We start from the raw sequence: 15293 nt of genomic DNA on the forward strand, positions 1-15293 counted from the left end.
AATTTTTGTCAGTAAAAATCTTTTGTCAGTAAATTTTTAGGTATTTGTCAGTAAAAAATAACGTGAAAGGTTGGCAACACTGGCAGGCTGTGTGGTGCAACGGGAAAGATACAGGCAGCCCACCTTGGGCTTGGCAGGGGGGAGGAGCCGACGTCAGCGAGCGAGAGTAGGGTGGCCGCAGGCAGCCATAAATACGCAGTGTGTGACTGCGTCGCACTCGCAGAGCCTCTCAGCCTGAGTCAGTCCAGAGACTAGCAGACTGTCACTCGCAGGAAGCCAAAGCCAGCCAGGAGCAAGCCCATGGAAGAGGGGTAGGAATGGGGTATCACATGCATGCGTAAAGAGGTGGAAGGTGTGGGTGTGATTAGGAAGGACATGGGTGTGGTTATGTGGTTGGGCGTGGTTAATTTAACCACTCCCATAGGCGCCAGAGAAAATCTTGCACCCAGGTGCCAGGCACCCCAGGCTCACCCCTGTGCTTGTGTATGGTTGTATTTTCTATGTGTGGACATACTGTACATCAACCTACTTCCTGTTTTGGTGGCCATTTTGTTTGTTTATAAACAAACTTTTTAAAACTGTTTTTAACCACTTCTAATGCGGCGAGGAGCGGCGAAATTGTGACAGAGGGTAATAGGAGATGTCCCCTAACGCACTGGTATGTTTACTTTTGTGCTATTTTAACAATACAGATTCTCTTTAAAGGATGGGAATAAAGCTTAGAGTCAATCAAACACATTTTTAGTAGAGAAATATATATATTTACATAGAAAGAGGGACAAAGTCCTGAAAGAGGGACAAATGAGGAAGAAAAAGGGACAGTGGGACAGGGCTCCAAAAGAGGGACAGTTGGGAGCTATGCTTTTTTTAGCGTTGCATTACCCTGCCTACATGCAGGGTAACGCAACAGCAAAGAAAGTGTATGGGGCCCTGTACACTAATAGCGTTGCGCTGGAAGCTTCCATTTCACCGCCGTTCCGCCGCACAGTCAACAGCGCATTGTGTGACTTCCGCTGCGGCAGAGAGCTTTGAGGTCAATGCGCTACACAGAAATTTTAGAGTTGTTGTGATATTTTTCGGGCTGACTTACCACATCGCTGGTGACGCACTGCTGTGACAGCTGGTTGACATGCGTCCACACTGCGTTCCGGAAATTGTTGATCCTATCCCATTCTTGGATCTCAAAAAACTGGAGAAAAAAATGGAAACAATTTTTTTTAAAGAACACCACCAAGCTAACAAAAGAGAAAAAAATTATTTGGCGTTATCTAAAATAATCCCTAATGGTGGATATACATGGTACAATATTTTGCATCCAATCTTACCATTCCTATGTAGAATAATGGTGGCCATACATGGTACAATTTTTCATTTTTTTTTCAATTAGATAATTTAGTTCGATTATTCCGTTAGATCGTATATAAAGATTTTTCCAGCATGTCTGATCAGATTTTTCTCGAAAAAACGGGATAATCGTTCGAATTTCTTGATTGAAAAAATAAAATATTTTTAACTTTCATTCGATTATTTAGATCAAATAAATGGGAAAAATCAAACGTTTTTATTGTATCGTGCATGGGCACCATTACAGTGATTTTTTGCTGATGTTTGAAGTAATTTTTTGTGCTTCCATTTCCACAGAGATTGAGATTTGCAATTTTTATTTCTTTTTTTGCTTAGGTTGTGAAATCGCTGCAAAATCTTTTTTTTTTTTTTTTTTTTGTGAAGGGACTTTGCAGCATTCTTATCTTTTGTATTGGAGCCCAATCACTCCCAAAAAGATGCAGGACCAGCATTTGCGATCTCACTTGTCACATACAGTAAGCGTTTTTTTTAGTCTGATGCTTCTTACCTGTAACCAACAGGTTTTGACCACTCCATTTCCTCATGGGGGGGGGGGGGACCTAGATTCCTCTCCCTTGCAAGGATCTCTACAAATATGTCGGACTGCCAGTCTACTTGCTTGCATACTAATCTGGCAGTTGGACTTAGCAAATGCCATTCCGTCAGTGCTTTTGAACATAAACAAAAACCCTGAGAATCCCCCGTGAGGAGATAAACTAATCAAAAACCTGTCAGCAAGAGGTTAGAAGCATCTGTATGTGACAGCTACCTAGAACAAAAGTAATTTATAGTGTATCTGGGATACACATACATCCTATAGAAGTATGTATGTATATATATATTTATATATATTTTTTACATAGTGCCGCTTTAAATTTAGTATACAGGACGGGGTTCTGAAGAAGAAGCAAAATAAATGATATGATTTTATGCAATACTCTACTGTGAGTAATACTTGTATAATGGCGGATTACCACGCAGGTAGTGATGTGCTCATTCTGCCAGTCTTCCCGAATTCTGTCCAACAGGTTGACATTCTGCTGGTAAGTCTTGTCTGAAAAATAGAACATTAAAATCCAATCATTCCATCCTATAACTGGCTAACCTATACTGGGGCACCTATTGCTGGCTAACTTATGCTGGGGCACCTATACCTGGCTAACCTATACAGGGCACCTATGGCTGGCTAACCTATACCTGTCTAACTTATACTGGGGCACCTATAGCTGTCTAACCTATACTGGGGCACCTATACCTGGCTAACCTATACAGGGCACCTATGGCTGGCTAACTTATACCTGTTTAACTTATACTGGGGCAACTAGCTGGCTAACCTATACTGGGGTACCTGTGACTAACTAACCTATACTAGGGCACCTATAGCTGTCTAACCTATACTGGGGCACCTATACCTAGCTAACCTATACCGAAGCACCTATGGCTGGCTAATCTATACTGGGGAACCTATACCTAGCTAACTTATACCGAAGCACCTATGGCTGGCTAATCTATACTGGGGAACCTATACCTAGCTAACTTATACCGAAGCACCTATGGCTGGCTAACCTATACCTGTCTAACTTATACTGGGGCAACTATAGCTGGCTAACCTTTACTGGGGCACCTATAGCTGTCTAACCTATACAGGGGCACCTATACCTGGCTCACCTATACAGGGCACCTATGGCTGGCTAACCTATACCTGTCTAACTTATACTGGGGCAACTATAACTGGCTCACCTATACAGGGCACCTATGGCTGGCTAACCTATACCTGTCTAACTTATACTGGGGCACTGGGGGTCTAACCTATACTGGGGAACCTATACCTAGCTAACTTATACCGAAGCACCTATGGCTGGTTAGCCTATACTAGGGCTCCTATGGCTGGCTAACCTATACTGAGGCACCTGTAGCTGGCTAACCTATACTGGGGCACCTATACCTGGCTAACCTATACTAGAGCACCAATGGCTGACTAACCTATACTTGGGTACCTATACCTGGCTAACCTATACTAGGGCACCTATGGCTGGTCAATCTATACTGGGGCACCTATAACTGGTTAACCTATACTGGGGCACCTATGACTGGATAACCTATACTGGGGCACCTATGACTGGCTAGCCTATAATGGGGCACCTATGACTGGCTAACCTATAATGGTGCACCTATGGCTGGCTAACCTATACTGGGGCACCTATGACTGGCTAGCCTATAATGGGGCACCTATGACTGGCTAACCTATAATGGGGCACCTATGGCTGGCTAACCTATAATTGGGCACCTATACCTGGCTAACCTATACTGGAGTACCTGTGGCTGACTAACCTATACTAGGGCACCTATGGCTGGTCAATCTATACTGGGGCACCTATATCTGGCTAACCTGTACTAGAGCACCTATACCTGGCTAACCTATAATGGGGCACCTATGACTGGCTACCTATACTGGGAGGCTAAATATTGTATCGTAAATAACGCACAATTTTTACACCCCTGCCCTGGGAGCAATTTAGCCTAGAAACTGCCCTGGCACAAGGCTGTAGCGCAGACTCCTACTATCAATCTGTGTCTGTCTATGTAGATAAAACAGGTAGCAGCTGTATTCTATGACAACTATTTGTTTATTCTGTTCCAAACTACTCTGTATTTTATTTTATGAATCTCACCTGCGTCTTCTAATGTCACCTTTGAGTGAGCCAGCTTGCCATATATCTGAAGAGAAGGAGAAGCAGACGTATTAGAGGTCAACTCTTTCACATTATCCATCCGATCTGCACATGTTAAGAGATACCTGAGATGACATGTGACATGAGATAGACAAGTGTATATACAGTTCTAAGCATACAAATAACTAGGCTGTGTTCTTTAATTTCTTTTTCTGACTGCAAGAGTTAACATTTAGGTCTGCATGTGATAGTTTAGAGAGGCTTTTAGTCAGACTATACAGTAGTGTAACACTCACTGATAAGGAATTACAGCAGTAAAACACTTGCCTGGAGGAGAACAGCTTCTGTGATACAAAAGGTCAATAGTTCATATATTTTAGTTTCTAGAATACTGAAAGACTGTACAGTAGAGGAAGACCCATCTCACTGAGAGCCATACATTGAGGGGGAGTGTCCCTTTCTAGGGGTGAGGTGGTGACATTCACTCTGTGTGAGGACCTTCTCCTGTCAAGTCACATGATGTCTGGAGTGGATTGAAAAGGGCACTCGCGTTTGATCTACCTGTCACTGGACTTTATAGAACTTTGCTGGGTTTGGAGATCTCAGAAGTGCAGCCACAGAGAGGAATAAGGAGCCACCTTATACCTTGTTCTCGTTCTACTATTCATGCCTGAGGCATAATAACAATAAAGTCTTTTTATTGCCTCGTGAACTTCCTGTAGTGAACCCTATGAGCAGCTAATCCCTGTTTTGTCATCACACATCCCTGCCGTCTCTCCAGGGGCTGAGAATGGCCTACACAGTTACTTCTCCTGCTGACTTGCCTACAGCGAGAGGTGACATTTAAAGTAGATCCGAGATGAACTTTTACTCATTGCATAAGTGTGTTCCTTTCCTATTGTTTATAGGGCATTCCTCAAGCCCAATACTTTTTTGTTTTTGTTTTAATACTCTAATTCCCTATAAACTAAGCAAGCCACGCCCACAGGTTTTCAGAGAGCCAAGGCACTTTCAGACAGTAGAAAGGGATCATGGGAGCTCAGTCTGGGCAGGAGGAGGGGGAGGTATTACTAACCAGAGATTTCAGAGGCAGAGGGGAGGAGGAGGGGAGGATTAGGTTTTTTTGCTCAAGATGCAGATAAGCCTGCCTCTGTGTAATGTTTACAAACAACATGGCTGCTTTCACTATCACAGGAAGAAATAATCATATTCTATTAAAGCTGTTTGCAGCTAGATTTGCTGTGTAAACTATCTAAACTTTAGATAAGATATATAGACAAGTTACTTGTTATAGTTAGTTTTTCATCTTGGACCCGCTTTAAAGAGGCCCTGTAGTGACATATATAGCAGAATGCAGTAAATTACTCAGGGTACCCACATTTATGGTAATTTTTCTGGTTTCAGCATCAGAAATACTTCCTATATCTATATATTGCTGTATATTGGCATGAAGCCCCGCCCTCCCAGTGATGCTTAGCCTAGGCGGAATTCTCCTCCGAGAGCATACCGGGAAACCTGCCATTTTTTTCACTGGTTTCGGAATTCTCAAAAAACAAACATTCAGCAGAGCTGCACCTGACAGTACTGAGGGCTGGTTTACACCTAGGGCGTTTTGCGTTTTTTTTTCTAGCGCTGGTAAGTTTTAAAAACGCCCTGAAATCGCTAGTGCAATGATTCCTTATGGGACAGTTCATATCAGCGTGCTTCGTCCGCTTTACGCTCAGCAAATGTACCATTTTTGTGGCGATTTTGCTACAATGGAAGGTGTAGGAAAAGCATAAAACGCTCACAAATCGCTTTATCCAGCGATTGCATTCGCACTTTTATGAATAAATACATTGTATTTATTCATTTTCAGGTGAAAGAGTTCACTGACTGACATCAGGAAGTGAAAAAATGGAATCGCTCTGCAAAAGCGCTTTGTACAAAATCGTAGCGCGCAGTGGATCGCTGGGAGGGGAAAAAACGTGCAACAAAACAAAAATCGCTGGCATCAGCGATTTTGATTTTAGATGTAAACAAAACCTAAAAGAGTCGCCATCTGTGATAAATTTCAAAATGTAGATGGGGAGAGGAAAGATTTTCCAATGAGCAAACACTGACTGAGGCCCAGTGCACACCAAAAACCTCCAGTAGATCTGCTAACGCTAGAAGTTTTTGGAGCAGATTTCAGAGCGGTTCCTAGACATGATTAGAGAGGTTTTCTAAACATGCCGAGCGTTTTTTGGAGCGTTTTTGTGTAGCAGATTTCATATATTGTTACAGTCAAGCTGTTACTGAACAGCTTCTGTAACAAAAACGCCTGGAAAACCGCTCTGATCTAGCGTTTTTCAGAGCGGGTTTCCACTTTCCTATACTTTAACATTGAGGCAGAAACGCATCTGCAAACCACAGAAATGCTGCAGGAGGCACGTTTGTTAAAAACCTCAAACCGCAGGTGTGCACCATCCAATTGCAATACATTAGCCAAGCGTTTTCACAGGTGGCAGCGGTTTTGAAAACTTTACCAAAAACGCTTTGTGTGCACCAGCCCTAAAACAATTTTTAGATGATTGGTGTAAGGACTTTGCTCTTGATAAAGGATTAGTGTCCTAGGTCTATGCCATTCTAGTCTAACAATTAACTGACCGAAAACTCACCTTTCAACGACCGTGGGAGACTGATATAGGTTCATTTCTAAGGCTCGGTTCCCGTTGGCTCCAATGGTCCGCCGTGGTCCAGCAGGAGCCCGGGGTGGATGCGCTACCCCACAAGGCTATAAGGGTTAACTCACCTGCCTGCCCTGGGATTATCGCGGACTGCACAGAAGTGTGGCCTGCTTAGTGCATCGGATCCCGCGGATCTGTTTTAACGTGAAAAGTGTGACTGGCTCCTGTGTATAAGATAGGAGCCGCTCACTGTCCGTTTAATGATTGAGTGGAGAACGGCCAAAAAGATGGAACTAGTGAAAATAACATAAAGAATAAAAGTGCTTATTTTTTACAATATTCTTTTACAGATTATTTAGTCAGAGTTTGCCCATTGTAAGATCTGTCCTCTCCCTGATTTACATTCTGACATTTGTCACTGGTGGTGACATCTTTGGTCTTTCCAGATCTGTATGGTATGTTCGTTACTGAGAGTTCTATGCACAGAGGGAGATACTGCTTGGCAGTTGAAAAAAAGCTGTTATGTCCCACAATGCAGCGAGGTTCACAGACCGCAATCTGTCAGCACCATGGTACTGACATCACACTGTGGGAGGGGTTTCACCACAAATATCAGCCATACAGACCCCCCTGATGATCCGTTTAAGAAAAGGTAAAGATTTCTCATAGGAAAGGGGCTCTCAGCTACTGATTAGGATGAAGTTCAAATCATTGGTTACAGTTTCTCTTTAGGCGTAAAAGATCCAACCTACAACTCTCCTGCCTCCCCCCCCCCCCCCCCCCCAAATAAAGGAAAGACTGTACATTGTTACAGTACTTTATTTGCTCTTCATTATTATTGTTAATTATCTAATTTTGCCCTCCCGTCTGGGATCTCACTGTTGCACTGTTTTCGGATGTCTATTTTTGTGCTTATGGTTACAATGAGATAGTTTGAAACAAAATCATTTGTTAATGAATATTGTAAAAAAAAAAAAAACAATGAGCTGTTTTATTCATGCCGTTATTTTCTCTACAGTTCCTGTTTCTCGGTATGAAGGGAGTTGAGATGTGAGATAATAATGAAGGAAGGAGATGCTCCGCTCTCACCTTGTCCTGTTGTTTCTGGTTCATGTTATTCTTGCCGCAGCGAGCCACGTTCATCTCCGCTTCCTCTTTCTCCCGACACCTCTGCTCATAGGATTTCTTACTCTGCAGGGATAGAGAATATATATCATCACCACTGTGATCCATCACGTCATACACTTATGCAGAGAACAGAGGGGGTAAGAGGCGCCCAGGAGTGTATAACACGGAGCTAAAAGCAAATAAAAGAGAAAAAGGGGGAGGTGGCTTACCTTAATAACTACAAATTCATATATACTGTATATGCTCTGCACCTGACTTTGGAGACCCATTGACACTTTAGTTGGCCTGAGGAAGTGGACTGGGACCCACGAAATGTGTTGCCTGCACTCATTAGAAATCAATTATATACCACCTCAAAATAGACTGGGACGTTTTTAGAAAGGACACTTAACATTTCATCTTAACTTCAAGAAAGTGAATGCTCAACTAGAGTGTTGGTCGCATATAACACGTTTAGATCCAGGCTTCCCCCACCCCCTTCCTTCTATTTTCCCCTCCCTTTCCCATCCCACTGATCTAGCAGGCCTTTAGTAACCACTAACTGTCCCGGTCAAAGACAAGAATTGTTTTGAGGAACGGGAGTGTGCCTAGCCTTAGGTATTAGTTGTTACTATATTCAGATACTCATGTTTGTTTTCCTGTGCCTACTCCACTTATCTGAAGTCTGAAGTTTCTCTGTTGGTAAACTGCACCTGCTCCATGTCACTTGGGCTCACTCAGTCCAAGATATGCATACTGTTCTGCAACTGGTTATGCTCACCACCATAACAATATCTCTTTAGTTATCCTGTTTTATCTTTTATGTTGTTTGTTCAGCTATACCAGGGATGTCAAACTCAAATACAAAGTGGGCTGAAATTGTACACTGGGACCAAGTCGCGGGCCACCCTTAATGTCTACTGGCCACCTTCCTCCCTCATAAACTTCCCAGGTGTCTGATGGTCCTCCCTCCGCTATACAGTTCCCTGATGTCTAGTGGTCCCCTCTCCCCTATACAGTCCCTTGGTGTCTAGAGTCACCCACCCTCCCCTATACACGTCCTTGGTGTTTAGTGCTTTCCCCCTTCCTCCACATATGGATTCTCTGATGTTTTAGAGCTCCACCTCCACTATAGCTTCCCTGGTTGTCCAGAGTGGGCCAAACATAATGCAAAGTGGAAAACCACTTAAAGGGACACTTAAGTCAAAAAAAAAAAAAGAAGAGTTTTACTCACCTAGGGCTTCCAATAGCCCCCTGCAGCTGTCCGGTGCCCTCGCCGTCTCCCTCCGATCCTCCTGGCCCCGCCGGCAGCCACTTCCTGTTTCGGTGACAGGAGCTGACAGGCTGGGGACGCGAGTGATTCTTCGCGTTCCCAGACACCTTAGCACCCTCTATGCTGCTATATGGTATATGATATATGTTATAGCAGCATAGATGGCGCTATTGTGGCCAGGAACGCGAAGAATCACTTGCGTCCCCAGCCTGTCTTCCTTACTGTTTCGGTGACAGGAGATGACAGGCTGGGGACGCGAGTGATTCTTCGCGTTCCTGGCCACAATAGCGCCATCTATGCTGCTATAACATATATCATATACCATATAGCAGCATAGAGGGTGCTAAGGTGTATGGGAACGCGAAGAATCACTCGCGTCCCCAGCCTGTCAGCTCCTGTCACCGAAACAGGAAGTGGCTGCCGGCGGGGCCAGGAGGATCGGAGGGAGACGGCGAGGGCACCGGACAGCTGCAGGGGGCTATTGGAAGCCCCAGGTGAGTAAAACTCAATTTCTTTTTGACTTAAGTGTCCCTTTAAGAGTCACATTTGATGGCTCTGGGGGCCAGAGTTGGCGCGCAGGCCGGAGTTTGACATGTATGAGATATACGGATTTGCTAACCTATGCTTGTATCTCATCTTTTGCTTGGAAAATGTAATAAAAGTATTGAAAGAAAAAAAATCTTATTTATATATATGAATTTGTCATTACTGAGGTAAGCCCCCTCCCACTTTTCTCTTTTGTTTGTTTTTATCTCAATTTTATACACTCCTGGGCACCTGGGCTCGTTCACATCTATGCGGGAATCTCGCGATTCCTGCTAACCTGCAAACCGCTAGCGGTTTTTAAAACTGCCAGTCCTATTGTATCCTATGGCAGTGATGTCACTGCTGGAATCGCGGGCATTTTGCGATTTGCGATAATCGCAAACATGTTACCTGCAGCGATTATGGAGCGATCGCGATTATCGTGTATAGAACCGCTAATCGCGATAGCTCCCAAAACGTTATTTTGTCCAGTGATTCTTCCGCGTTACATCACGGAAAAATCACCCGCTGAAACGCTTACGCTAATCGCTAGCGTTTAGTGATTTTAGAGGCGTTAACCCCCTTTGTGCTTGTTCCCTCCTTGTGAGGCTAAGTTTGGTCACCACGTGGCTGATGCCACAGTTTTCAAGAGTGCGACCATCACCACCCTCTCTGGGCACCCGAGTGGAGTCGGGGTTTGTGCATCTCCACCTGCTTCCAGTGGTTGGTTGCTCCCCATGCAGCCTCCCTTTGTGAGTATTAATTTTACCTACTTTTCATTTTTATACACTTTGTGACATACTGCACCATTTGGGCTCCTGTTGTCTTTGTATTTACTAGATAGTTTGCATTTCTTACCCTTCTACACAGTTTAAGCTGAAAAGGATTAAGACTTAACAGGGCCCAAAGCAAGGCAGTCCCCTCATGATAGGCTTTCTGGTAAGCTGAGATGAAAGTGGGGTTAAAGAAAGTGTCAGCTGGGCCCCTTAACACGCAATAGGCCCCAGGCACCTGCTTAGGTTGCCTTGTGGATGCTCCTGCTCTGTACTTATCTATAGAAAGCATCTTGACCAACTGCTTAAAGGACTGCTACAACAGCTGCACCAAGGCCCTGCAGCGAGTTGTAAAACCAGCCATTATCGACACTGGACTACCATCACTGGAGTTCCTACCTACAAATAGCAGCGCTGTGACAGTGTAGCGGGTACTTACATCCATCGTCTTCTTATACTGCATCAGCCTCTGCTTGTGAATGGCGTCCATTGCGGCTTCTATCTAGAGAAAGCAAAGACACACGGGCTGCAGGATTATACTGGCACATGATATGTCAATGTAAAACTAGCACTGGGGCCCATAGCTCCTTAGCTAGGCCACTGGTTCTTGCCATTAGCAGAGGTGGCACTATCTAGCCCTGCCTGTAGCCTCGCTGCTAGGAGACCACAATGATGTCATCAGGATATTCACAGCTATTTTAAAGGGGCACTATGGTGAAAAATTGTAAATTTTTAAATATGTGCAATATTATACAAATAAGAAGTACATTTTTTCCAGAGTAAAATGAGCCATAAATGACTTGTCTCCTATGTTGCTGTCACTTACAGTAGGTAGTAGAAATCTGACAGAGGTGACAGGTTTTGGACTAGTCCATCTCTTCATGGGGGATTCTCAGAGATGTATTTATTTTCAAAAGCACTTAGTGAATGGCAGTTGCTCTGTCCAACTGCCAAAAAACTGTGCAGCGAGCAGGGAAGCTGGCCAGCTTCATTGTTTAAATCCTTTTTAGGGAATATCTTTATAAAGAATAAAAGCCTTGCTGAGAATCCCCTATGACGAGATGGACTAGTCCAAAACTTGTCGCTTCTGTCAGATTTCTACTGCCTACTGTAAGTGACAGCAACATCGGACAAAAGTAATTTATGGCTCATATTACTCTGGAAAAAAACGTACTTCTTATCTGTGTATGTTTGAAGATAAGTTAAATTTGAAAATTTTTCGTTATAGTGCCCCTTTAAGGTACCTGCAAACTTTATTAATTTATTTTTTTAAATAAACTTTGAAGCTGATCCTTATGATGGGCGGGTCAGGAATGGGTTGATTTCCTAGAAGCCCCAGGTTTCCAGTTCAAGTTAAAATCCTAGTTGGGTTGGCAGTCCTACAGAGGATCTTATTGGATATGTAAAGACTGAATGCCAATATTGCAAGGCCACCAAGGGTCATTTTATCACGACATAATAATAAAAGATAGGGCCTGATGTATGAAGCAGCAGTAAAATTAACTAAGCAGCGCACGGCAGTTTTACTGGTATTAAAGGCAACGCACGACCAGACCACTAGTTTGTTTTTGCCCTTGATTTTTGCCATGCCTCCAAGACAACAGCTTGCTGCCATCATAGAGCCTTGTCCTAATGCCGCAACTGTGACTTGTTGGTCAATAGGCAGCAAAGAGTCTGTCACTAGCTAGGAGTGCTGCTAAGGTTCCTGTGGCAAATCAATTGTGGCCCTCCCCAAACTCCTTCTCCCATTATAATAGGAAGGCAAAGGTTCCCCCCCCCCCCCAGAGGTAGTCCTCCAGTATAGGTAAGTAACCAAAGTTGCACCCCCCCTCCCAGTATAGGTAGACACTCCCAGTATAGGTAGCCCAGGTATCCCCTCAGTATAAATAGCCACCCCCAGGTGTCCCCCAGTATAGATAACCACCTCCCATATAGTTAACCAAAGTGTCCCTCCACTAAAGGGCATTGGTGTCAGGTGAGGTATGTAGCGTCCTTCTGGCTCCCTATGCCCTAAACTCACAGACCTGAAGGTCGGCAGTGACCTGAAAAGAGGAGAGCAGCAAATAGAACAGGAAATGAGAAATGACCTCACTTCCTCATCTGAAGTGTACTACGTGGTCACTGCCCTCTGTTCATGTTGCCACAGATCTGAGGTCTGTGTGTGAGTGACAGGGAGGCAGGGATGGTCGTAAATGTCACAGATAGGGCATCCTTTCAGCATGGGAGGGCCCTGCTGTGAGTGAGGTCCCAAGCACCCACTTGCTTCACCTAAGCCTAGCTGCACCCCTGTCGCTGGCTAGACCCTGTGCCTACCATCAGTGAAAGGGTCAACATGTCAATGTCAACAGTAGCCAATAAAAGCCTTCACAGGAGCTCAACTAGTATTTTTGGCTTCATGATTGGTGGTTGCGTTATTCACCTCAATCCATGTCTGATTTCCAGGCCTACAAGACTGGGCCTAACCTTAGAGCTCAGTAAAATCCCCTTCCGCTGAGATGTCCACAGTGAAAACAATGCTATAGACAATGCTGCATTAGATTATGGCCTATTCTTTTAATTATAACAGAAGATAATAGTGAAGTGTTACCGAATCTCTGGAATAATGCAGCTCTGTAGTAATTCTGCTTCCATGACGTATATAAAACCTCAAAACACGATAAGGCTGATCTGCAAAGCCTGAATGCAAATGAGCGCTGCACCATAAATTCAAAACCTTCAAGATTTACGGTAATCCCATCACTTCTGATTTGCCTTCAAATGTTTTTATAGAGTTTTTTTACAAGTTGGAACAAAGTGCAACAGCTATAAGCTGGGCTACCCTGTACTGAATATGCAAACTGGGAGGCGCATGGCAAAGGTAAATTACAGTACTATTATTATTTAGAATTTATATAGCGCTGACATCTTCAGCAGCGCTGTACAGAGTATATTTTCATGTCACTGACTGTCCCTCAGAGGGGTTCATAATGTAATCCCTGCCATAGTGATATGTATGTATCCTGTATATATCATGTATGTATCGTGTAGTGCATGTATCATAGTCTAGGGCCAATTTGGGGGCAAGCCAATTAACTTATCTGTATGTTTTAGGGATGTGGGAGGAAACAGTAGTGCCCGGAGTAAACCCGTACAGACACAGGGAAAACTTACAAACTCCGTGCAGATTGTGCACAAGCTATGATTCATGAGGTTTTTCTGGTGGCACGAATCTTTCTTGAAATGCTTTCACTCTTTTAAAGTTTTTATCTTTATCCAAATTTGTGTATACATTTGAATACTTATCTCTTTTTTTTCTGTTATCTAATTCCTTTCACACTTTTCTGACAACAAATCTGACGGCAGAGTGAACCATGAGGGGAGGGGGAGATTCCCACACAGTGCATCTGTTAATCCTGTGTGTGTGAGAGAAAGCTTTGCCCGTCTCTGACTGAGCTCTCTGCAGAGAGCAGAGGAAATGTATCTTATGTGCAACATAAACATTTGTAATTGTGTGTGTGAAACCCGACACCTGACAGGCTTTTCATATAACTCTGTTTTAATATTACACTGTTCTTAGCATGTCAGACTGCAGGGATTCACCTATGCAAATGAGACATTCCAAACGTAGCTAACATCTACACGCAATAAATTAAAGCTTCTGCCTCTGATATTTAACATGAAAAGTAGGAAAATGTTTACACAGCTACTTAGACATTATTTGTACATGGCCATTTTAGAACATTTGGTTTGATAGTGTTCCTTGAAATGAAGTAAACAGTTGACTGTACTTATAGTCAGTGGTGTCAGTTACCTGATCCTGATGCCAAGTTTTGTGCAAATCCACTTATTGACACGGTTGCACAAAGCTTGACCGACTCCGCCCCCTCCGCCCTTGACATCAGTTCCCTCCCATCGTGTCCTAGTTAGCTTGTCCTTTTGCACACTGAGGGGAAGCTGGGTGTGGTGTGACTTTACAATGCAGGTGGAGGAGAGCCACAACTCATGTCCAAAAGATTTTGAATCCGATGAGCAATTGGCCTCAGTTCACTAGGCTTATCTCCAGTCTTTAATAACTCTTCTGAGCTGTTTTACAGTTATCACAATTATATCACCATGGTGATAACTGTAAAAAAAGAGTTCAGAAGAGTTATTAAAGACAGGAGTTATGCTTAGTGAATTGAGGCCCATAAATTAAAGTATTAATGTTTACCTATGTAAACATTAATACTACATGGAGGTGGTAAAATTGGCCATTTATTGGCCAATCAAAATTGGAAGTGTGTATGCACCCTTTAGCCTGGTACGCACATTCATTTTGATTGGCCCATGATTGGCCAATTTAACCACTTTCATGAGGTAGGAGAGTTTACTTGCACAATCTGTTCATAGTATTCAAAATCTGCAGACCCTCCGGCTACATAGAGGTGGTAATTGGCCACTCAAAATTGGGTACATACAGCACCCTTAACCTCCTTGCCGGTTATCCCGAACACAGTTCGGGGTAACCTGCGCAGGAGGATTTCTCAGGCCCCGCTGGGCCGATTTGCATAATTTTTTTTTCCTACACGCAGCTAGCACTTTGCTAGCTGCGTGTAGTACGCGATCGCCGCCGCTCGCCGCCAATTCGCCGCTACCCGGCGCGCCGAGCCGCCCCCCCCCCCCCGCCCCAGACCCCTGCACAGCCTGGCCAATCAGTGCCAGGCAGCGCTAAGGGGCGGATCGGGATTCCCTCTGACGTCACGACGTCCATGACGTCGGTGACGTCATCCCGCCCGGTCGCCCCATCAACGGGATTTCCTGCATACTCTGATCGCCGAAGGCGATCGGAGTGGGGGGGGGGGGATGCCGCCGCTCAGCGGCTATCATGTAGCGAGCCCTGGGCTCGCTACATGATTTAAAAAAAAAAAAAAAAAAAAAAAAGTGCAGCGCTGCCTCCTTGCCTAATTTTTTATAACGGCAAGGAGGTTAAAGA

At 44.1% G+C, this 15293-nt stretch overlaps 1 protein-coding gene across 2 annotated transcripts in view; it reads right to left on the reverse strand.

The window, feature by feature from the left end:
- Positions 1-15293, reverse strand: part of PSTPIP2 (proline-serine-threonine phosphatase interacting protein 2) — a 152639-nt gene that overhangs the window by 18514 nt on the left and 118832 nt on the right. For both annotated transcript variants that reach the window (XM_068252270.1, XM_068252279.1), the window contains exons 6-10: positions 10782-10844; positions 7754-7855; positions 4017-4062; positions 2319-2398; positions 1091-1189 (exon numbers count right to left, since the gene is read on the reverse strand). In XM_068252270.1, coding sequence (XP_068108371.1) covers positions 1091-1189; positions 2319-2398; positions 4017-4062; positions 7754-7855; positions 10782-10844 — 390 coding nt within the window. The remainder of the gene's footprint in view (positions 1-1090; positions 1190-2318; positions 2399-4016; positions 4063-7753; positions 7856-10781; positions 10845-15293) is intronic.

The sequence above is a fragment of the Hyperolius riggenbachi genome, chromosome 1 (assembly GCF_040937935.1).
Source record: "Hyperolius riggenbachi isolate aHypRig1 chromosome 1, aHypRig1.pri, whole genome shotgun sequence".
Classification (NCBI taxonomy): domain Eukaryota; kingdom Metazoa; phylum Chordata; class Amphibia; order Anura; family Hyperoliidae; genus Hyperolius; species Hyperolius riggenbachi.